The sequence below is a fragment of the Vombatus ursinus genome, unplaced genomic scaffold, assembly GCF_900497805.2.
Source record: "Vombatus ursinus unplaced genomic scaffold, bare-nosed wombat genome assembly UNPS02014772.1, whole genome shotgun sequence".
Classification (NCBI taxonomy): Eukaryota; Metazoa; Chordata; class Mammalia; order Diprotodontia; family Vombatidae; genus Vombatus; species Vombatus ursinus.
Window position 1 is genome coordinate 27,166,112 of NW_020954550.1, and position 26,179 is coordinate 27,192,290.

General features: G+C 34.2%; 1 protein-coding gene across 2 annotated transcripts in view; it reads right to left on the reverse strand.

Annotated features, from left to right (window-relative positions):
- The window catches only part of PARP8 (poly(ADP-ribose) polymerase family member 8), a 215,598-nt gene that overhangs the window by 87,428 nt on the left and 101,991 nt on the right, over window positions 1-26,179 (reverse strand). For both annotated transcript variants that reach the window (XM_027863652.1, XM_027863653.1), the window contains 3 exons: window positions 19,695-19,732; window positions 1,815-1,904; window positions 713-783 (listed from right to left, as the gene is read on the reverse strand). In XM_027863652.1, coding sequence (XP_027719453.1) covers window positions 713-783; window positions 1,815-1,904; window positions 19,695-19,732 — 199 coding nt within the window. The remainder of the gene's footprint in view (window positions 1-712; window positions 784-1,814; window positions 1,905-19,694; window positions 19,733-26,179) is intronic.

A 26,179-nucleotide genomic window follows, 5' to 3' on the forward strand; every position in this document is an offset into this window, starting at 1 on the left:
ATTGTTATTGACCTTTATTTGTATCCTCAGCATTAAGCACAGAGTCTAGCATATAGTAGGTGCTTTTAAAATGTTCACTGACAGGGCAGCTGGGTGGTACAGTGGATAGAGCACCGGCCTTGAAGTCAGGAGGACCTGAGTTCAAATCTGGCCTCAGACCAAACCCTTGACACTTAGTAGCTGTGTGACCCTGGGCAAGTCACTTAACCCCAATTGCCTAAAACAAACAAAAACAAAAACAAAAAAACAAATAAAAATGCTCACTGACTGACAATAACAGAGACTGAACTTGATTTTCAAAATTCTCCAAAGAATTTTGAAGTAACATGCCCAGATTCGTGCCTAATATACATTAATTCCGACAACATTATTGGAATATGCATTGAAACAGGTAGATAGAGTGGCGAAAGAAGGCCATGTAAGGAGGCTTCTGCCATTTATTGGTAGGAGGTAAGGCAGATAATGATAATAGGGAGATGAAAGAACTACCAAGTGCGATGCTGTGTAGATAGAAAGGTAGTAGAAAAAAAAAGTAGTAGAAAAATGATTAAGAATAAAAGGTAATGAAGCCTAAAGCATCCAAGATAATTAACTAGAGACCTACAAACATGAAGGATAGTGTGACACTCTAAGTACAACAACAGATATAAGGAAAGCAGATTGAGGCACAGGTATAAGGAAAAAATCAATGTGTAAATTACCACCTACTTACCTCTCCATTTTCCTTTTGTAATTTTGATTTTATGGATAAACAACACGGAATGTCATTGGGTTTTTTTAATTCTGAAATGAAAATTTAATTAAGGTTATGAAATCTTTATTCTAGATGTCAATGATTTTTCTCTAATTAGGTTTATGTTTAAATTCTATATTTAAAAAAAGTACATCAGATACATACTCCTTTGCAAGGAAATTAAATTGCATCATGTTAGAAACGAATTTGATATGTAGGTTATTTCTGATGTTCCCATAAATTTCCATGAAAATAAAGCCAAAGTGAAATGTCTACATTGACCAATTTTTGAACTCTAATCATATAAAAATGTCTATCACTTTCTTTAGGAAAAGGAATACAGATAAGGTGGAGAAACATACACACACACACACACACACACACACACACAAGTACATATATATGTGTATATATACATATATGTGTATATATACATGCATGGATATGTATGTATATACATGTTTGTGTATGTGTGTATAGGTACGTGTGTTTATTATATACATGTGCATATATATGTATGTGCACATACACACATATGCATGTGTGTATACATACATTCACATTCATTCCTGAACTATGCCAAAGATATGAATGAACACACATATGTGCAACAAATATGTGTGTGTCTATTCAAAGAGAGGGGATATGCACACATAGGTAAATATAAATAAATACATAAACATGGAAATTTCTGAAAATTTAAGTATACATGTATATACTTGCATATCTAGATCTAAATATGTCTCAGCATAGTTTACAAAATGAATATAAATTGGATATTTAGATTTTTTTCTATGCTTTTTTTTATAAAAAGATACAATCAAAAGCAACACAAAAATATTTTTACAATACCAAAGTATCATTACAAATTCAAACAAGACATAAATAAATACAAAAAGCAAAGACAATATTATTTATAAATTTATTTGATGTAATAAATTTACTTACAAAATTGTAAATTCCAGAAAGAAAATAAAGATGTATATCAGATTCACAGCTGAATTTGTTTTTACTGGAGACAAATTCTGAATCAGAATGGAAATTATTAATCCGAAATAGAAATTGTGTTTCAAAGTATTACCTGTTGCTATTCGGTGGAAAATTATGGGAATTGGCTCAGTGGTAACTAGCACATCTTCATCATTGTCTGAACTTGAAACATATGTATTATCTGCACAAGAAAAGAGATCTCAGATCACTTAAAATCCTGAAAAAAAAAATTACCTCTAAAACTCATTTTCATTTGATGTATATTGGGAATATACCTAATTATCAAAAAAAAAAGCTGTCAGCTCAATTAATTATACCATTGTTAAATGTAATACCAAAAAAAAATGAAAGTAACTTAAATGTCCAATTTTTTTAAAAAAGTAAACAGAAGGCACATTAATAATGGAGTACTATAACACAATTAAGACCTATAAGTATGAAAATTACGAAACAAAAATTTAGAGATTTTCATGAAATAATGCAATATGAAAAAAAGAAACCCAAATACAAAGTACTTCTTTCTTAAACACATCTAAAGGTGAGTCGAAGTAAATAGTGAGATATTTCTAATAGACAATAGCATAACTACGAATAAATTTTTAAGTGAAATCAATTAACAGATAGTTTTAAAGTATGTTTCATTGTACTGATGCTGAATATTAAGTTCATAATAAATTCCTGAAAAGTATTCAATTTAATTTCTTTATTATTACCTAAAACATAAATGGAACTATATATCATGGTTCCATTTACAACTATGTGGAACTGGTTTGGTGGGATATGTGTAAAACATTGGTGAAGGACCACTTTGAAAATGCCATCATTGCTAAGAGAAAAGGAATTCTCCTTTATGTGCTTCAAAAGTATCTCTTAAATTTTAAGCATTTATGAACCACATGCAACCTGTAAGACAAAGAAAGAACTAGCCTCCAAACTTACTAAATATGATATCACAACCATTAATGTCTCATATAGGAAAGAAAATTAATCCTTAGCAATTAATAATTTAGAAAAGAATGCCATTGGAAGCTGCCCAGTAAACACAATTCAATAAAATGTTAATGAGAATATTGGAGATGAAAGTATTTTCAATCTAATTTCCAAAATTGTTATATTGCTATATACTTTAAATTGGAAGATCCATCAATCATCCTCAATCCCAAATTAATCTGAAACAGAATATAAATATTCAAATGCCTTTAATTAGCAAATGGCATATTAAAAAATATTCATAAGCAGATTTAGAATTGTTTTTATTTCCCTTTATTTTTTTCTTCTCAAAAGAAGTTCAATGTTCAGTCTCTTCTGACATTGTTTCCTCTCTTTCTTCTGACCAATAGTAAATACAACCAATCAGCATGTTTAAATAAAACTAGAGTGAATCTTGGAGCCAATTTTCACTATGTCTAAATCACTGCTCTCATTTGAGAAGTGCTGAAATATGCTAGAATTTGATGCAACCATCATGATGTCACCAGAAAATAAAAGCATCTTAAAAACCTCAGTCAGCATATCTCTATGAATTACCACTCCTACTTGAACTCTGCATTACCTATCTTCCATAATATGGTCAACACCTTTGGTGAGCATGTCCCACTGTTTTATGCCTCGTTTGATATGAATAATTAGAGTGTGGATCAACATTACTTATGGTGTTACATCTTTCAAGAAATTGTTAAGGACTTTAATAAATATGGAATGTGATAGAGAAGAGCCTCTAAGGTGATGTTTCACTACACTAGATCAATTTTTTTAAATTTATTTTTATTTTTTTATTAATTTTTTTTGATTTATCAATGATCACTTCTATATGCTTTTGAGTTTAAAATTTTTCTCCCCATTCCTCCCTACCACCCTCCCCAAGACGGCCCACAATCTGATATAGGCTATACATTTACATTCATATTAAACATATTTTCACATTAGTGATGTTGTAAGGAGAAATTAAAATCAATAGGAGGAACCATCAGAAAGAGGAAACAAAACTCAATAGAAGAGAAAAAAAATAACAATTCGGCTTCCAAAGTTCTTTCTTTGCGTGTGGATAGAATTTTCCATCACAAGGCCTCTGGAGATGTCTTAGATCCTTGTATTACCAGGAAGGGTTAAGTTTATCATTATTAGTCATCACACAACGTGGCTGTTATTGTGTACAACACAATAATGTGTTCTCTTGCTTCTGCAAACTTCACTCAGCATCAGACCATACAAGTCTTCCCAGGTTTTTCTGAAGTCAGCCTGTTCATCATTTCTTATAGCACAATAGTATTCCATCAAATTCATATACCACAACTTGCTCAGCCATTCCCCAATTGATGGGCATCCTCTCAATTTCCAATTCTTTGCCACCACAGAAAGAGCTGCTATGAATATTTTTGTACATGTAGGTCCTTTTCCCATCTGTGTGATCTCTTTGGGATATAGCCCTAGAAGTGCTATTGCTAGGTCAAAGGGTATGCACATTTTTATAGCCCTTCGGGCATAGTTTCAAATTGTTCTCCAAAATGGCTGGATCACTTCACAACTCCACCAACAATACATTAGTGTTCCAATTTTCCCACATCTTTTCCAACATTTATCATTTTCCTGTTTTGTCATGTTGGCCATTCTGGTGGGTGTGATGTGGTACCTCAGAGTTGTTTTGATTTGCATTTCTCTAATCAATAGTGATTTAGAGCATTTTTTCATATGACTATAGATGGCTTTAATTTCTTCATCTGAGAACTGTCTGTTCATATCCTTTGACCATTTATCAATTGGGGAATGGCTTGTACTAAATCAATTTTTTTAACTCAACAATGAGCTTTTATATTCTCTACAAATTCCAGCCAATTCTATGACCATGTGCTAATGGCCGTTTATTGCCTTCCCATGCTTTCATCTAGGATGCCCTTGATCAGAATATAGATTAGCTTCATATCTAATTTCTTTTAATTTTAAAGAGATCCACATTTTTAGTAGCCTTCAGCATTCTCATCTTTTTTTTATATTCTGAAAATTAAAGAATGCAATACAATTCCTTGAAATCTAGGAAGTAATACTTAAGTGTTTGCATTGTGTGTAAGTAATATTTAAGTGTTTACTGTACTAGATATTGGTAATGCAAAGATAAAATGAAGAAAAAAAAGCACTTCCTGTCACAAAGGAATTTACATTCTACTAAGCAGGTACAGAATATAAAAAAGTAAGGAGACAAATGATAAATTCAAGAAGCTGCATGTATAGATGATGATGTCAAGTTTAGGAACATTATTTCATCTTGAGCAACAGCATTTACATGCTCATAATACATGCATAATAATCTACCACTTCTATTATGTATTTCACCTCTATATCTGTCAATATTTCTTAGTAGTTACTTCATTACTAGAATTCCATATAAATGGTGGCAGATAGACTGTTGAATTTGGAATCAGAATGTCCTGAGTTCAAATCCAGCCTCAGACACTTACTAGCCATGTGAACCTAGGCAAATAATGCAAGTTTTCTGTACCTTAATTTCCTCATCTATAAAAATGGGTATAATAATAGCACCTATCTCCTTGAGTTGTTCTGAAAGTAAAAATGAGATAATACTTATAAAGTGCTTATAAACCTTCAAAGTTCTCTCTCTTGGTCTCATATATATGTACATATATACATGTATGTATCTGTGTGTATATTTATTAATTTATTAGCTATTATTATTTGTTTTCCATAGAGTCACAATAGTTTACTGTATCAATCTACATGAATGCTACTCAAGTATACAGATTGGCTAAATGTACCAGCACAAGTTTCCTGGAGAACATTTCTCATAATATTATGTCAGCATAGTGAGAACAAGATTTTTAATTGTTAGTCATCCAAGTCAATACTTTTTTCCTAAGAAAAAAAACCCACAAACATCTGTACTGTTTTAGATCTTAAGTAATGTAAATAATTTGTTTTAACAGTAAAAACATAAGTCTTTAACAAAAAAAAAAGCTAAGTATCAAACCTGAGGTTTAGGCTCAAAATTAGTTAAAAAAGAAGAAACAGAAAATCCTACTTATTCAGAGATCATCATTCCAATACTCTCAATACCTTAGACCATAACCCTACATATAGAATTTTCAATTCCCTTTATTAAATCCAGACATTCTGTTTCTGGAGTCCTCCTTCAGTTCCTTATTGATGCTGATTTAACATAACATTTGGTAAGCTTGGAGATCTGGTTCTCAAGTCTATAGCAGATTAGAAATAGCAACCAAGAAGGGCAGGGGCGGCCAAGCAACTGCCTGTTAGACGTAGGTACAATTACCCAAGAAGTAACGGGAGCTGGCAGCCTTACATTAAGGGCAGAGACAGGAAAAAAAATTAGAAAGCAGACACAAAACTGTATTACTGCATAATATGATAATGGATATTTATAATGATATCCTTGATGACCTTGAATTCATTTTTGTCAGTCTGTCCAAGAAAGTAGGAAATTATAGGATACATTTTACAAAGAATCCTCCAAAAATTATCAAAATAAAGCAAAAGTGGCACTGAAAGGGAATAGCATCAGTTATCTGAAAAAGGCTATACTTTGGCAAATGCAGGCTTAGTAAGGTTTGGTTCTGTGCCTTTAGGCATCCCATTCTCTACCAAGCTTCTGAAACACATATTAAAAAATCTTAATTTGTAATATTCATTTTTGCTGACATCATTATCATAAGCTGTTACACATGAGGAAAAAAAGTCAGCACACAATAGAAGAAAGAATACTGGATCTGGAGTATGTGGAATCTACTTCTTCAACCTAACTGGGTGACCAACAGATAAGTTATTTATCCTTTCACAGCTTCAGTTTCCCCCATCTTGAAAAAAGAGCACTGAACTAAATTACGTCCAAGATTTCTTCCCATGAAGAGGTCCCAAGGTCTAAATCCCATGAGTGACTAAATAGGCAAGCAACCAGCTATTTAAGGGGAGAAAAAAAAAGAATTCCTTACCATTGATCATTTTCGATATGATTTGGGATACGATTTGAATTCTACTGATTCTAGCATATGTATCCTAGATTTTTTTTGTCTGATTTAAATGGATCTAAACAAATGACATGCATTTATTAAGACCAAAATTACTGTGAGGCAAAAGGTCCTGAATTTCAAGGAAAGTTTAATGCCCAAGAAACAAAATAGAATAGCTATGATAGCCTCAAAATAGGAATCTGAAGTCAGTCAACCATTGGCTGTGGGCCTTTTTATAGTTCACCTGCCCCTTCTGTAAAATAAGGGCATGTTATCTGACTATACTTAAAATGCTTTACAGCTCTATGAATATAATCTACACTTATATTTTTAACAAAGTCCCTTCCAAGTTCTTTTAGTAGAAATAACAAATATCTACATTTCTCCTCAGAAGACAGAGATAGAAGAATGGTTTAGGAAGGCAACTAAAGTAAACAACAGTGGGAATGAAAGATGCTAAAAGAAGAATGAATGAAAATTCTAGAGCTTCAAGTCTTGAAATTCTACAAATGATCTGTGTACATATGTGCATGTTATAGTATCAAGAATTATTGACTTTTCTGGAAGAGCTCAAATAATGAGTTTCCTATTAAAATTCCACTAGTCTGGAAAACAGCAATGGGTGGAGTGTTCTCTTAATGAAGTAAGACATCATAGACACTTAAATTTAACAAAGTGATGCAAGAGTTTTTATCAGATAAACCAGAATGGTCCTAATCCTCAGAGATTAGTCTTATGTGCTGTGAAATTCATTATATCCTGGTATGTAAACTCCTAAGTCACTCATAAGCAATTGTTAAATGTTTACTATGTATCAGACACTGTACTAAACACTGTAGATACAAAGAAAGGTAAAATTCATGTAAAATCCCTGTCCTCAGGAAGAATATGTTCTAATAGGAAAACAACATGTAAATAGCTATGATATCTATGCATTACATAATATAAAAGGGAAAAAATTACGAACTGAGAGGAACAGGAAAGGCCTCCTGCAGATAGTGGTCTTGAAGGAAGCAATGGAAATTAAAGAGACAGAAGTGAGGGAACAGAGGGTTCCAGGTGTGGGGAAAAGTAGCCAAAAGCACCAAGAAGAGAAATGGAGTGTCATTTTCAAGGGTGTACAAGTAAGACTAATTTCTTATGGGCCAGGCAGGTTAGATTTTGTTTTTGTAGTGAATATCATAGATCTCAAAATCCACTAATACATGGTTACAGTAATGTTCTCAGAAGTTGAGTTCTCTATGCCGATGTGGGATCTAATTTATACAGTGTTTGCTTTAGGATCTGAATCTGTAACATTTTCAATTCCTGACATGGAAAGTCTCTCTACAACATCAGATCTGCAATTCATTGGTAATTTAGAGTTATTAAATAGTTACCCCCAAGCAACTCTAGAAGTTAAGTGAGTTGATAAAAGTCACATAATTAGCATTTAAGGGAAGCAGCATGACATAGTGGAAAGAGATCATAAAAGATCATATGTTCAGTACCCATCTCTGACTCCACCTATGAGACCTTAAGCAAGTCATTTCTTGACATAGGCTTCAGTTTTCTCATTTTTAAGATGACTCACTTGGACTAGATGACTTTGAGGTCCTTCATTCCTCCAGATATATACAGACATTTCTACTATTATGCAACATTTGCATCCCATCAAAATGATACATAAAATGACACAATAAAAACCACACCAGGCTTATGGGGAAAATGGTATTAGGAATTCAATGCTCAAAAGCTTTATTGGTTACACATTAAAAAAAAAAAAGAGATAGGAATCTAATAAAAATTTCATACATGTTCAATGGTTATAAAACACATAAATGCTCCAATGAATTGTGACCATATTCGTGGTCTTAGATTGCTGCTTAACCTGTGCCCAGGGTCCAGAAAAAAAAGAGGCTCTGGATGAGCAGGTGGAGCTAGTGGGCCACAACTAGAAGTGGCAAGGGGTGGAGGCCATGGCAATAGCAAAAGGTGGGTGGAGGGGTTACAGACAGCAGAACTCAATAAATATAGCATTTCACCTCAAAAAAGACCTGAAGTTTGCCTGTAGAAGAAGATGGTAGAAGTGCTGTAGCTCATGAGTTAATGTGAAGTGCTGCGGTTTTCCTCATTTTTACTGTTTTTTACAGATGAAATTTGCACATAAGGGGCAGCTAGGAGGCGTAGTGGATAGAGCACCGGCCCTGTAATCAGGAGGACCTGAGTTCAAATCTGACCTCAGACACATAACACTTAATAGCTGTGTGACTGGGCAAATCACTTAACCCCAATTGCCTCGCCAAAAAAAAAAAAGAAAAAGTCTACACATAGGAAAATTTCAAATTAACATTTTGCTCAGATTATTCCCTTATTTATCAGTAGTATTGGAACAAATTGACATTTTCAAAAGGAGTTATAGCAGAAATGACGATGTCTAAAACAAGACTTGAACCTGAGTATTCCTGACTCCCGGCCAGCTCTCAATCCACTATATCATACTGGCACTCAGATGGTCATGTTCCTTTCTTCTCAAAAGGATTTACTATCTAAAGTTGTTGACCTTTCACCTTTCTCCTCAACAATTACATTATTTTAGATAAACCAGCTATCCGCAAACAAAATTTAATTCAACAAATATTTATCAGCTGTTTGGTATGTAAAAGACCCTTGGCCAAGGGCAAGGGATGTGCAGATTAAACTGAAATGGTCCCTAGGCTCAACACTTTTACATTCTGCTATGAGAATACAGCTCTGCATAGAATATTCTGAGAAAAGAAAAGAGAAATAATGGCTAGAGAGATAGGGGAGATTTTGTGGTATAGATTGCACTGGGACTAAGCCTTGAAGAAAGTCAGGTATTCTAAGAGATGAAAGTGATTAGTAGGAAGTACATTGAAGCAATGGGGAATGGTTACTGCAAAGTCATAGAAGTGGGAGATGGGATGTCAAGCTTGGAGAACAGCTCAATTGCAAAGAAGAGAGTGAAGGCAAGTAATGTAATATATATGGGAGGCAAGCTGGAAACCCTTCCCACATTCTTTACATTTGTGCATCCCACTCCTTCTAGGTCATTCAGGCACTGTAACTGGTGACTGGTTAGTTTAAAGTGTCATGGCTTCTGACACAGCTTCAATGACCATAAAGACTTATTAAATTTCTTTCTCTGCCATTCCAGCTATATGGGTATTCTTTAGTCTCATTTTTTAAATTCAATTTTTATTTTATTTTCAGGTCTGCATTCCCTTCCTCTTACCTTTTCCCTCCCCATTTAGAAAATAAGAAAAATAACTTGTTACATAGACAAGCAAAATACCAACATTGTCGAGCCTTGTAAATAGTAACACAGTATTCTGTCATTATTTAAAGAATTTACAGCATCCTTAGTTGTAGTTTCTAGAAAATGTCATATCTTCCAAGCTTACATTTGATCCTTGAAGCCACTGGACACACTGAACAGTGGGGTGACAATTGGTAGGATCAATACTTCAGAAAAATCGTATTAGAACCTGAGGGCTCAGACTTGCAATAGGGTGAAAAGTTATAAGGCTATTTCAGTAGTCTGGTAATGAGGATGTTAACTAGAATTGTTGATGTAAAATTGGAGAGAAGATAACATATATGAGAGGTTATGAAGACAGAAAAGACAAGTTTTGGCTAAAGATTGGATTTGACTAAGCAGATGAATTGAAAGAGAAGTTTCAAGGAATCAATAATACCTAGGTTTCAGACCTGAATGAGAAAGAGGATTCCAAGCTTTTGATAGTCCTTAGGGAAGGTGGGAAAAGGGTAGTGTTTTTAATTCAGTGGGTTTTGAGATGCCTTTGTGACATCTAATTCAAAATATCTTTGAGACAGTATTAGTACAAATGTATCATTAGTTGTCAACTTTCAGCCTGAAGGCCAAATCCCCAAACTGCCTGGGTTTTTTCTGCCTCAAGATAAGAATATTTTGTACATTTTAAAATTAAGTATCATTAAGTATCATTATATTTGAAAATGTATTTAAAAAAACCATTCTTAACTTTCAAAGAAGTACAAAAACAGATGGTAGGTATTGCCCACCTCTACATTAGAGCTAATGAAAGAAATTAGGGTGGGATATATGGATTTGAGAATCATTTTTATAGAGATGATAATTCAACCTATGGGAGCTCCCTCCATCAAATCAGATATACAAACTTATTTGTAACTTAGGGTCTCAAAGAACTGCCCAGAGGTCAGAGTTTAAATGACTGGCCCATGGCAAGGTGTTTTTGTTCATGTTATTACCAAAACAGCAACAGAGGAACTGATATGCGATTTGTATGTACCACTCTCTATTTCTGACTTTCACAAATTATAGTGTAAATTTGTATCTCAAAGACATAGTATTAAATAAATTTAGTGAAATGGCAAAAGCAAATCTTTTGATTTGATTTGAATTGTGAAACAAGAAATCTATATCCTCAGGAGCTAAGGTGAAATGAAAGGAAAAAAAATCTAAAATGAATTTTAAAAAAATACTGACAAATGATTATACACAATGCCTTTTTTAAAAATGCATCCAATAGTAACCTTATTTTATCTAAATGAAAAGCCCTTTTGTTAAGCCAACAAACACACATCATTTAAATATTAAAGTACTCTGAAAATGATAAAGTGAAAAGTTCCAAGCATTACTGAAAACATTTTTATTCCTAAGACAACTGATTTCCATTTTTTATAAACTGGTGAATAAAATTTGAAAATAAAATGTAAGATTATAATCTACTCAGCAGAAACAGTTGTTACTCTATCTTATCACTATATAAAGTGATATAAACCATATAAACTTGCATATATATCACTATATACTACATCACTATATATACCTTATGAATACTCTGTATATCATTCTATAAACAAATCATATAACTATGTTACATTATTTACATCTCTATCTCTATACAGCATAACAAAGTATTGGAGCAACAAGGAACTTCAACGATCCTACAGGCCAATTCATTTTACGTATGAAGAAATTTGAGACTGGGAGAGGTTAAACCACTTGATCTATTCACACACAAGTATTAAGTGTCAGAGACTGGAGTTGAATTCAGATACTTTGACTACAAATACAGTCTTCTTTGGGCTGTATCAGCTCTTTTGAATGCTGTCTACCAATGACACCATAAGGCACTAGCATAGTCAGCTCCACTTTAACCTATAAATGAATTTTCAAAAAGGCATATGCATACTTTAGAGAGGGAATGGAACTAAACAACATAGAAATTGGATTTTGAAATGGGGAAACCTAGCTTTTCTGCTTATAAGTTTTATGATTTTGAAGTCATTTAACTGTGCAAAAGTTTTGTCATTTTTTTTTAAATAAGGGGTGTAGACTAGATGATCTTTGAAATCTTCTCATTCTAGAACATATAATCTCTATTATGGTTCATTTATAAATCTGATCAAAGAAAGCATCCCTTTAAAATCAATATTAAATAATATAATCTCATTAGAATGAAATGGTTTGGAATTTTGCCTAATGAGATTTTGAGATGCCCCTATAAAACGGAAAAAGCTCCAAAACTAACGTTGGCATAGAACTATCTTAGGTGGGAGAGGGAAGGGTCAACTATGTGTCCCTTTCACCTGAGGGCACTTGATTAGGAGGTAATAGGTTAGACCAATGGTTCTTGCTGTGACCAACCAGCCTTGCTTAGTTAGCCTCATCAGTTTAATCATTTCAGGGCAGACCTGGGATATTCCTACTTGCACCCCAGTAGACAAGAGGCTGCATACCCAGCAGTGCCTTCTGATGATAATAGACAGGATGATTACTATGCTGTCCATGGTAACTAGTGAGATAATTTTCCCTAGCTATATATCAATATCAAGCATCATCACCATCATTATGATAACTTACATTTATCTATATAAAGTGCTTTATAGCTTACAAAGTGCTTTCTTTCCAAAGAGGCTCAGGAGGGGTAAAGCTGATTTTCTACCTACTAGAGGAAAAAAAAAAACCCTCAATTGTTTAAGCAACTCAAAAGAAACAAAATGTGATTATCTGCATGCCTACATACAAGAGGTATGTGTATACTGATGATTAATATAGTACCATGCCATGCTCAATGACTAAATCATATCCTAATTACTGATTTTATTTTTATAACAATTCTGAAGTAAAATGGTTTAAGGATTTCTTAAGAGTACTCCAAGCAGTGGGCAGAAAATTAGAATGCAAAGGAGCTGTCAAGTTCTATCAAGCATAGTTCTTGGTTTCACCAATTGAATCTTTCTAGTACACTTGCTGTGTTATTATACCATTACAGGCACATAATTTCTAAGAATGAATAATGCTTACTGATATATCCCACCATTACATATTTTTTTAAAATTATGTAAAATTAGGCTCAAACACATCGCAAAACATATTAACAGGATTACTCAAGTATAAAAAGGAAAAGAATTTAATTTAAATGGTTTATAATTTTCTAAACACTTTCACTATAAACTCAATAACAATCTCAAATAAAGTATTGACACCCAAATAAAACCATAAAAACTAATAATCTCCACTGAAATAAAAAGAAAAAAATAATAACATAAAATAAACTTCAACAGAATAATAAATTATTGATTTACTTAATCTGCAACTCCTTGCAAATTTGGTCAACCATTGTAAACTTAAGTATTTGGGTTACTGAAAACTAAATGATCTAATCCTAAAGAGGGGGTGGGTCAAAGAACATTGAAACAATCAATAATTTCATTAAAGATAATAACAAAATCAGACAACATAACAAAATTGGTGGGAAGAAGCCAAAGCAATACTTAGTGGAGAATTTATTTCTCTAAACACATATCTCAATAAGAAAGAGCAAATCAATGAATTCGGCATGCAACTAAAACAATATAAAAAGAATAAGTTAAAAATCCCTAATTAAAAAACAAAATAGAAATCTCAGAAAAATTAAGAGAAGCTAATAAAAGTGAAAGTTTAAAAATTGAACTAAAATAAAACTAAGAATTAGTATTATGAAAAATAAATAAATAAACCATTGGCTAATTTGATTTTTTTTAAAAAAAAAAAAAAGAAAAACAAATTACCAGTATCAAAAATTAAAAGGATGAATACACAGGAAATGAAGATGAAATTAAAGCAATTATTAAAAGCTATTTTGCTCAATTACATGCCAATAAAACTGACATTCTAAGTTTAATAGATGAATATTAACAAAAATATAAATTGACTAGATTAACAAAAAAGGAAATAGAATATTTAAATAACCTTATCTCAGAAAAATAAACAAGCAAATGAACTCTCTAAAAAACAAAAAAATCCCAAGGCCAGATGGCTTTACAAGTGAATTCCACCAAACATCTTAAGAACAATTAATTCTAATATTATAAGAACAATTTTTAAAAAATAAAATTAAATAAAGAATCCTACTAAATTCCTTCTATAACAAAATATGGATTTGATACCTAAACTAGGGAGAGCAAAAACAGAGAAAGAAAACTAGTCATCAATTTCCCTAATGAATTTTGATGTAAAAAGCATGAAATAAAATAGTAGCAAGGAGACTGCAGCAGTATATCACAAAGATCATACATGATGAACAAGTGAGATTTATATCAGGAATTCAGGCTGCTTCAATATTAAGAAAACTATAAGGATAATTGACCATATAAATAACAAAAGCATGAAAAATCATATGATTATATCTATAGATGTAGAAAAGGCTTTTGGGAAAATAAAACACCCATTCCTATTAAAAACACTAGAAAGCAGAATAATCAATGGAGAATTTCTTAAAATGATAAGTACTATCTATTTAAAACCAAAATAAGCTAGTGAATAGAGCATTCAGCTTGGTGTCAAGAAATATACCTAAGTTCAAATCCAGCCTCGGACACTTACTAGCTGTGTGACCCTGGGAAAGTCACAACCCTGTTCACCTCAATTTCCTCACCTGTAAAACAAGCTGGAGAAGGAAATGGCAAACCATTACTCCAGTATCTTTGCCAAGAAAACCCCAAAATGTGGTCACAAAGAATCAGAGAAAACTGAAATGACTAAACAACAAAAAATGCAAGAGCAGGAATTATCTATACTAGGGATAAAATAGAAACCTTCCCAATTAGATCAAAGGTGAAGCAAAGATGGCCATGATCATCACTATTATTCAGCATTGTACTAGAAATGCTAGCTACAGCAATATGACAAGAAAAAGAGAGATACTTTTAGTACAGCCAAGATGGCGAAGTACAGAAGCACCCAAACAAGGTCTCCCAATATTCCATTCCAAACAACTTTGAAACAATGCCTCAAATCAATTTCCAGAGTGGCAGAGCCAATAGACATTCTTTCAGCCCAAGATAACTTAGAAGAAAGGAATGAGAGATCTGTGACAGAATTGGAGGTTGGGCCAGAGCCCATGTGAGTCCCACTGTTGGCACTAAGTAGTGGTGACAGAAGCAGCAGCAACTTCAGGAAATTTAAAGCTGAAGACAGTAAGGGAACCTGGCAAGTGGTCAGAAAGAAATTATAAGGGACCCCTGTGTTAGCACTGGACGAAAAAACAAGACTTTGGCAACTCCAGTGCCTATACCCACTTCTGGATCATAGTTCAAGGGCAGAAAGGAGCATTTTCCCATCAAAAGGTAGTGGGAGCACTGAGGGACAGTATCAATTTCAGCCACAAGGGATAAGGAACTCTGATAAACAGTATCATTTCCACTCCCAAAGGATGAGGGGACCAGAGAAGGGGCCCTTCCTGGGTAAGGACCATAGTACAGACCAAGAGAACTGTGACCACACCTCTCTGCAGGTCACACCTTGGAAGCACTGAAAACTTATAAAGCACAGAATTAGATCTAAAAATAGCAGTTTGGAAAAAGCTTAAAGTTTGAGACATTGCCCCTTTCTTTCCACCTTCTCCCCTACCCCACTCCTCCCTACTCCCACCAAGCCAGGAACAAAGACCAACATTAACATAAAGATCCAAATCAAGAAACAGGGTACAAAAATGAGCAAACAAAAATTGCTGGGAAAACTGAAAGCAGTTAGGTACAAATAAAGTATAGAGCCACATCTCACACCACATACAAAGATAACATCAAAATGATAAATGACTTAGAAGAAATGGGTGACATGTTAAGTAAATTAGGGGAGAATGGAAAAATGTACCTGTCAGATTAATGGATAAGGAAAATGTTTATGACCAAACAAGAGATAGAGGATTATGAAAAGTAAAATAGATAATTTTATTTACATGAAAATAAAAGGCTTATACACAAACAAAACTAACTTGGGCAAAATTAGAAGGGTTCTGATAAAAGACTCATTTCTTATTTATATATAGGATACTGGGCCAAATTTACAAAAAGAGTCATTTTTCAGCTGATGATCAAAAGATCTGAATAGGCAGTTTCCAGAAGAAATCAAAGCTGTCATTAGTCATGGTGAGGTTTAGGGTTGCTGGGACCCTGAAATATCGAGAGCAAGAGACGCGGTTCTTGCCTGAAAGAATTAGTCCCAAAACTTCTTTCAGCCAAAGATAAGGTTTATTAGAACATCTGTCATATTGGGCAGACTCTTAAGGAGTCTAAACATTAGTGAGCTATTGGCTAGATTTTAAGAATCTGAGCACCCTAATGGAGACAAGATGGACCTTATAAACAGAAAGACTGTGGGAGAGATCTAGGAGTGGCCAAGTAGTCTGTGGGGACTGCAAGGTAACAAAATGTCAGGGACCTGGACCTGGACCTTGGCCAAGGGAGAAAGGAGCCTAGCTAGGATTTAGGGTGGGAAATGGCCAGGGGACATAGGGAGATAAGACAATAGAGTGCTAGGGTAGGTTAAGAGTAACAGAGAATTGGAAGATTGGTCCCATTGGCATAGCCAGAAGGAAAGGCCAGTTGATGGAATTACAGCCTCAGGCTAACACCAGAATTTTGGCCATGTAAGAAAGTCCAGTGTTTTTCCTTTTTAAGGTCCAGATCCCAACCTCATCAGTCGTGTAAAAATGCTTTACATCACTAACTATAAATGCACATTCAAAGAACACCAAGGTTCCTTCTGATACCTATCAGTTTAGCTAACACAAGAGGAAAGGAAAATGACAAATGTTGGAGGGGATGTAGAAAAAATTTGTACACTAATGCACTGCTGGTGGAATTATAAACTAATCCAAACATTCTGGAGATAAATTTTGGAACTATACCCAAAGCCTATAAAACTGTATACCCTATGACTCAGCAATACCACTACTAGATCTATATTCCAAAGAGATCAAAGAAAAAGAAAAAAGGGCTATATGTACAAAAAATATTTACAACAGCACTTTTTATGGTAACAAAGGATTGGAAATTGAGGGGATGCCCATCAATTCAGGAATGGCTGCATAAATTGTGAACAATGGTAAGAAAGACTTTAGGGGGTTAGGCTTCCACAGCAGGATAAGAAATTCCAAGATCTTGTGGATAGTCCCTCAACCAATCAGAAAGTATAGCAAACAACTAGTTCCTTAAGAAAGAGCCCTAGAGGCTAAACCAGTTGCTGCTCTTTGGGTTTAAGGGTGGGGCTTCAACAGGACAAAGGCTTTTCTCCACTGTGCTTGCTTAATAAGCTTACTGAGTATTAACTGACATACCCCAAGGGCGGAGATAGACACCATTGTGAACCCATTCACCCACTGTGAACACAGGACCCATTAAGTGGGCAGAGTTAACCGAACACTGACGAAAAATGCCATGAGCTGTCCAGGGAGGGTGTAACCCAGACGAACCACATCACCATAGGGTGGAGTATGGATCTACTAAAGGTTTAAAAGTTGATTCTACCACTGAGCCAGCGTCTACATGCTACTAAAGTACGTTGAGCCAGCTTCTCTCAAGAGAAGTGTAATAAAGGCTTTCTTTTTCACTCACTCACTGTAGTAGGTTTTTGTTTCAGATTTTTCTAACACTATCATCCTATAAGAAATGATAAAAGGGGGAAGCTAGGTGGTGCAGTGGATAGAGCACTGGCCCTGAAGTCAGGAGGACCCGAGTTTAAATCCGGCCTCAGACCAAACACTTGACACTTACTAACTGTGTGACCCTGGGCAAGTCACTTAACCCCAATTGCCTAAAAATAAATAAATGAAAAAGAAATGGTAAAGGGAATGAGATCAGAAAAACCTGGGAAGATTTAAATGAACTGGTGCAAAATTGTGAGCAGAACCAAAAGAACATTGTACACAGTAACAGTAATATTGAAATGATGACAAACTATGAAAGACTTAGTTCTTCTGATCAATACAATGATTGAAGACAATTCCAAAGGACTTAATGATGAAAAATGCTGTCCACTTTGAGACACAGAACTAATAAAACTGTGTGCATACTGAAGAATATTTTTTACTTTATTTTTCCTTGGAGTTTTGTTTTAATAACACAACTAATATGGAAATGTTTTGCATGACTTCATCTGTATAATGGATATCATATTACTTGCCTTCTGAGTGGGTGAGTGAGGACCTACAGGGAGGAAAAAAATTTAGAACTGAAAATAACAAATGTTAAATATGTATGTGTGTGGGGGGTTGTTTATTAATTCTACTCTCCATTAAAAATGAATTAAAGAACAATGACTTTCTAGCGAACACTGTTGAGTATTACCAAGAAAATGTTTATTGTATTGTATTCATTTATTGTAAAGTAATCATATTTTATTTTCAATAAGACACATAATTAGAATAGAATGAAGCAATTTATAGATTTTCCCAGTGGAAAATATGTGTAATAATCATGACATACATGCTTAGGGTTCTTCTTTCTGAGATGTTATATTTGAATGACAATGTGACCTGTTGGCAATGTATTATGCACATCAACTCTCATATCTGCATGATTATAATAACGTAACAAAAATGTAGGCAAATTATTGAATAGGTTATTGGTATGAGCTGATCAAATACGATTCTTCTATTCTTTCTTGAAGGTTAAAGTAATCCATGGACTGAAGTTATTCACTTTTTTTCCCCTGGAAAATCAGTCACCATTTAAAGTCAGCAGTAAAAAGAATAGCTTGAGGGGGGAAAGAGAGTCAGTGGGAATAGGGTGACAACCAAGTAGATTAAGCAGAAGTAATGGTATGGTAAAACAGTGACCTCAAAGAGGAATGGAACAAAAAAAAAAAGCTTTTTTTTTTTTTTAAATACAACAGATACACGTGGAGGCAAACAAAAAAGACAAAGGTCTCTGATAATTCTATATTAAATGTAGAATACTTCATAATTCATGTGAGATATTTTGGTTTTTAGATGGGAGATATAAAGAAGATAAAAAAGATTCATAACCTCTTTTATGAAAAAATGCAAATTATTCATGATCACAGCATAGAAGTAATTATTTTGCCTCTAAAGGAAACAAAAGGAAACAATGTCACACTCCTAATAGGAAATAAACATACTTTTTTCTTTCCTCCATCCCTTCTCCCCCGTTGTTTTTACTCTTTTTTTGTCCATAGTGGAATTTGTTTAAGGCTGAACTCCAATTTTGGTCACAATAAGCATATCTTTGTGATCACAAACCAGTGAAATTATAAAGAACAGAGTAAGGATCGCTTTTCTAAATGCAGGTAAACAGACTGAATTTTATAAAGGCCCAGATGATGTTCTAAAACTAGCTTCTAAGCCATCTTGGATCTCCTTGAATTTTAGATTTAATATAATATTAATGTATTGTGAAGGTTTCATTTCTTGCTATAAATGCCAGTTTTCATTTGTGAGTTATTGGTTCTGATCTGAAACAAGGTCAAGAAAACATTTTTAAAAGTCAGTCAAAAAGCTTAAATGTATTCATTACATTGACCTCCTATTACTTTAGTTTACCCAATTCACAGAATAATTGAAGCATCTATCTCTTCAGAGTCCTCCAAAGCAGATTTCAGAACACTACTCAAAAAATGTTGATGCCACATCCAAAGCCTTTTAAAAAAATCCTTTTTAGACAAGGGAGGGTAGTAAAATTTAATATATAAACATATTGCACTATACCTGGATAATCTTCTGATACATGTACCGAATAGGATACACTGCAGGAAAGAAAGAAAGAGGGGATCAAAATATTGCAAATTCTACATGCTTAATTTTTTTTCAAAAACCCTATATTACACATTCAAAATAGTTATGCATGAATGAATTACAATAAAAAAGGACAAACTTCTGATATTAAGAAAGATGTATCATGTTACAGAATTTATAACATTTACTTTGACACCCATACATATACTAAAAATAGTATAGTCAATGACAAACTAGTTACTCAAGATTAACCTTTCCTCTATATGAAAACAATGATACCTTATCATGAGACCTAATACATTAATTAAGAAAAGCAAAAGTAATATTTCATGCATTGGCTATATCTATTTTATCAAGCATATTTTCTTAAGTAGAAAAATACTACTTAAAATTTTTGCATTCTCTTTTAAATTTCAAATATTATTTTAAAATATAGTACAGTAAAAAGAGCCCTGATTCTGAAGGCAGAAGCCCCCATTCAAATTTCACCTCTGACACCTGCTAGCTATAAGACATTAGACAAATAACCAAGTCTCATCATAAAATGAAATCATTCACTAGATCATTTCTGAGGTCCTCTAGGTCTAGATCTATAAAGCTACAAAATAAGCTCAGTTTTTCATACCATATGACTTTGCCATTAGTGAAAAGATAATTCAAAGAAAAATAAAAGAAATAAATACCCTTATTAAAAAAAAATATGTATCCACTACAGAAAAAGCTATAGCATGATAATATATCCGTTGAGTGAAATATAACGGATGTGAATTTGTTTATCCACTGTGATTGTTAACATAGAATCTATGTTATAATTGATCTGTGACTTCATTGGCAGTATCTTCCCTGAAAATTATAGTCTTAGAGAATAGTGTGGGGAAACTGAGATGACTGGACTTTAGGCAGTCACCTATCATCTTGGTTTCCTATCATCAGACTAGGAGAAGAGAGTTTCACCCTTGTCCACCACCTTGTAATTCACCTTTCCCTACCACCTTCTAATTCACCCTCCCCCACCTGGTGAAATGAAGGAGGAAGGAGAGGTAGCAGCTACAGCATGGGCCCCAACCACAATGGCATTGAGCCCTGGGGAAACCCACAAAGCCTGGAAGCATCACCCAGGTTCAGCACATCCTGCTCACCACCACCTATACCCCACCTCAAACCCCAGCAGCCTTATGGAGAGAGGGAAGGGAGATGGCCAGCCTCAAACTTGGGTAACGTCACTTTTAAAGTTACAGTTTTAACATGTTAATGATGAGATGTCGATTCTCTGTGTAAATAATTTGTAAATGCATTCAACAAAATTGAAGTCACCTGGTGGAAATGGGTTTGTTACAAGTTTCAGATTGGTAAACTTTTGTACCAGTTATGTCAAGTAACTTCTCATAATTTGGTTACAGCTAAAACAATTTGGCTATCACTTATGAAAACTGTAAGATTGTTGGTTACTGTTTTAATGTGTAAACTTGCCAAAAAGCTTGTTTGGGTTTTGGAGCTCCTAAACAATGAACTTGGCTTGCTGAGGATTTGGAAGTATATAGAAATGATTTCTGACGACTGGCTTTTACACCAGGACAAATTTAAATTTGAGATGTAAATCCTAGAAAATTTTTTCCTAAGTTGTGATTAGTGAAACTTGCTGTTTGAGGTAAAAGCTCTCAGGACCATAACTGATTTTGAGTTGTCTGATGGATCATAATAATCCATTCATGCTCAATAGTGAATAATCCACCATCTGAAAGAAATGCCACAAGCTACTCAGAGAGAATGTGATACAGGTAGGAGGTCTGACTCTGGGTAAAGCTGAAAGAACAATTTTAGCCTCAGTCTAAGATGGGAGCCTCCTAGCTCAGTTTCCCCATTATGTTCCTTTGAAAAGGAATGTTACCCACCTGGCTATTTCTGAGTCTGGCTATGAGGTAGAATTGATACTGCATAGTTGGAAAATCCTGTCATACTCGGTTTAAATCTTGTCTCTGCTTTATCCTTTTATAGCAAATTTCTACAATCAGAGCAAGTGGTCAGCAAAAGATATAAGCACAATGCAAGTGTGTGAGATCTTGCTGTTTTGACCTGACTATGTAGTCAGTCCATATCCCAAATTACTGAAATTAAATCAGAAACATCTTCAGTTTGGTTTGGGGAAGAAAGGAATTTGGAATCAGAGTGGAAGGTTGGGGCAGTAAAAAGATCAGATAATCCTGCAGGTCACAGGTAAATGTGCAGGTAAATGATTTTAATGAAACTCTTGCCCTTATATGGGCCTGCATGTTGAACTGCACTGAACATTGAATACATTGAATGTGTCAGAGATGGGAACAGAATTCAGGACTTCTCCTTCCTACCTTTCAAATACCAGAGCAGAACAGCTCTCAATTCATTCACCACTCTCTCTCTCTCTCTCTCTCTCTCTCTCTCTCTCTCTCTCTTTTTCTCATGAGTTCAAATCCATCCTGAGACACATGATACTTACTGGCTGTGTGACCCTGGGCAATCAATTAATCCCAACTGCCTCACCAAAAAAAAAAAAAATTGTAACAATAATACATTTACTAAATGGACAGAAACGAAAAATGACAAATGTTGGATGAGCTGTGGGAAAACAGGAACATTAATGAACTGCCACTGGAAATGTGCACCGCTCCAAATACTCTATAAAGCAATTTGGAACTATGACCAAATATCATGCATATGCTTTGAATCAGTGATACTGATACTAGGTCTACATCCCAAAAAAGATAGTGAAAGAGCAAAAGCAATCATAGAAACAAAAATATTTATAGTAGCTTTTTTTTTGGTAGTAGCAAAGACCTGGAAACTGAGAGGATGTCCAAGAACTGGGGAATGGATGAACAAGTCATAGTATACAAATGTGATGGAATATTGTTGTCCTGTAAGAAATTAGGAAGGGGATGGTTTCAGAAAAACCTGGGAAAACTTGTACAAACTGATGCAGAATTGAGAGACCAGAATCAGTAGAAAAATATATATATATAATAACAAAGATATTTTAAAAATAATCAACTTTGAAAGATTTATGAAAGACTGAGCAACACCATGCCCAATCACAATTCCAAAGGACTCCCTGAAACATGCTGTCCACCTCCAAGTAATGAGCAAGTGACCTCCGAGTACAGATTGAAGCATGTTTTCTTTTCTTTTCTTTTTTTTTTTTTTGGAACATGGTTATTGTAGTCCTTTCTTTTGTATGAGTGCATATATGTAATAGGTTTTGTTTTTCTTGCCTTCTCAATGGATAGGAGAAAGGAAGAGAGGGAGGAAATTTGGAACCAAAAATAGATTTTAGTTTAATTTTTTAAAATAAAAGAAAGCATTTATTATGATGGGATATGTCCACTAAACTAGTTAAGCTTTCACTTTTTCTGATTAGAAGAATTTATTAGATTTTATAAAGTGTATATTTTTAAATTCAACAAGATACCATATAAAAGCCTTATTTGATTAGTATGTCAACAACCAATCTTTCTTTTTCTACCCATACATTTATCCATTCTCTCAGAAATTAACCCAGTCACAGTTATTTATCTAGATACAGGTTTCATCTGGCTATCTTCCCAAAGTTACTAGTCTTTTTACTCCTCTCCACTAATGTTTTTGCCTTCCTAATTCACTAGGTCCCCTCACCCATTTTATTTTCAACTGAAGTTCTAATAATTTTTACATATACTAATCTCCCTGCACTAGCGCAGGCAAGAAATGATAAAAAACCGTGGCCTAGCAGGCTGACAGTGTTCATGGAAGACCAAACAGATATACCTGAGACATTTTAGAAAAAAAAAAAAACTTGGTAATGGATTGAATAAAGACTATAAATGATGGAGAACTGAATGACCAAGAGATTAATGGGTAGCATCACTATAAAAAGTTGGAAATTAGAAAGTAAAGCTGGTTTCAAATTTATTTAGACAAGGGAAAAACATTTAAATAGAGATGTCCTGAAGAGCACTAGCCCAAGAATTCAGATCTCTAAGCCAATGATCTTGACAGATTCCTGGCACATTCTAGACCACTTTGTTAAAGTTGTGGTCTTTGAGAACGTGGAGAGTGAAAGCAGTCAGGCATGACTGTGTCCAAGCAAATGAGCCTGAACTTATCAAAAAAAAAAAAAAAAAGGGTACCTGTTAAACCTCACTTTCTATTCTGAGACTAACTATCTGGAGAGTCAAATCATGCAAATTTCATAGACAGCAGCATTGATTTAGAGTTAGGAGAGATTTTTCATCATTTTACAGATAAGGAGCAGAGGTCCAAAAGAACTTTAACAGATTGCCCAAGATCATATGGAAGCAAATAAGAGGATAGGATAAAAATCTAGCTCTTCTGAATTCAAATTCAGTGTTCTTTCCATAATACTAATACTCACCCTTAAACACAGCAAGGGAAGTACATCATTGTGGAGCACTTGGAGGGATGTGGGATAAATGATGGAACAATTGGATGTCCTCAGAACTGTTTGAATCACCAGAGCTAAAGAACTTTGATGAATGGATTAAAATTAACCCAGATATTGAGTTCTAGTAAAGTTCTCTAATGTTCTGCCAGGGCCTTGTTCTATTTACTGTTTTTTACAAATGACTAAGATAAAGGGCAGATGGCATGTTTATCAAGTTTATAATTAAGATGAATATGGACAGGATTACTAATATAATAAATAAGACTTGGGATCCAAAAAAATACAGAGTTCAACCTCTGTTCAAGTAGCACCTTTTAAATGAAGACTTTCCTAATTGTTCAGGTTTTAGTACCCCCCCACTTCAAAAAACTTCACGATTATTTGTTGTCTATTTGCATATGCTAATTTATGCAAAAACAACCTTCCTAGAATAAAAGCTCCTGGAAGATAGGCAGGGGCTATTTCATTTTTGTCCTTATATCTCTAGTAAAGGGGAATGGCACATAGACGTTTAATAAATGCTTGCTGATTCATTGGTTGGGCTGTTTGATCTGAAAATGTGACAAATTAAGGAGAATCTCAACAGTTCTCTTCAAAAAATTTGAAGCACTGTCATTTGGAAAAGATTAGCCTTGTTCTACTTTATCCTAGACAAAAGAACTAAGAACAATTGGATAGAGTAGTAGATTTGGTTTAGTGGAATGGGGTGCATCATTTTGCATCATTATGGCTAAGAGAAAAATATGCTGGCATGCAATATAAAGAATTTCCTTTTCACTAGAAGTTTCAAGCAATGGCTTCATGTGAGCCACTTGGCAAAGATGACCTGAGCAGAATATCTCCTCAAGCACAGGTTGAATTACAGGCAGCACAGGTCTTTTCCAAGTCTGAGATATTATATTTCTGGGATGAGATTTTAAAATGTCAAAAGAAGCTTCAGCTGGGAAAAATCAAGATCAAGAAATTGTTTCTAAATAGTGCTTTAGAAGGATTAGTACCATTCAGTTCTACTTCTGTCTAGTTATAAGTAAAAAAGAACTGATGCTGTATTATTGTATAATTCAGGTCAGGTGAAGTCAGCCAGAGTGAAAAGGGATGAGGAATGAACCAAAAAGAAGAAAGTACCACCCATCCACCACCACCACCACCACCTCTCCAATAACAGGTCTTCAGGTTTCCAACCAACCAGAATCCTTATAGATTTATAGGCTTAACTATAGAGAAGAGAGATAGATGATAGATAGATAGATAGATAGATAGATAGATAGATAGATAGATAGATAGATAGAAAATACATAATAAAATAGTACTCTAAAAAATCATAGGTATAATAGTTCCTAATGATGACGCATTCTTAGCTTTCATTGGAAAGGAAAATGATCCCATATTTTTCTAACCATGCCCATTAGACCTTAATACATTCAATCTTCAAGTATGGGTATAGGAAAAGCTAAAATATACAAAAGTGATATCTTACATGAATGTTATATTACCTGAAGAAATACATTAATTTTTTTCTTTGCTGTATAATGTCTGCTTTAATTATAAAGTAGGCTTAATTTAATTTCCTTTCACTGCTACATTCTTCCTTCTGTTAATCCCAACCCCAGCCACCATCACAGAGAGGCATACTATTTTGGCACTTTGGTACCAAAGGAATCAGGTGGGGTTTCCATGACCAATCAGAAATTCAATAATCACAGCAGATGGGGCAAAGAAAATCTACAAAATGATTCATCAGCTTCTTGTATCACAGCATTTCCTAGGTAATAGAGCAGAAGGAAAATCACCAGGACTGTAAAATCCTAATCAGTTTCACATTGTGCCTTACAGAGTTCCTAGGGAAATAATTCTGTGCAAAGACAGACATGGATGATTTAGCTGTTGAACCTCACAAGTAGAAAAAAATAAATAATACAGATGAAATAGATTTAGAACCAAGGTCAACATGTATTGTCAACAACACAAGTAGCTATAATATGGCTAAAGACAAGGAGGAGTAAAGAATACTGGAACAAAGAACACAAAAGTAAAAAGAATTCAA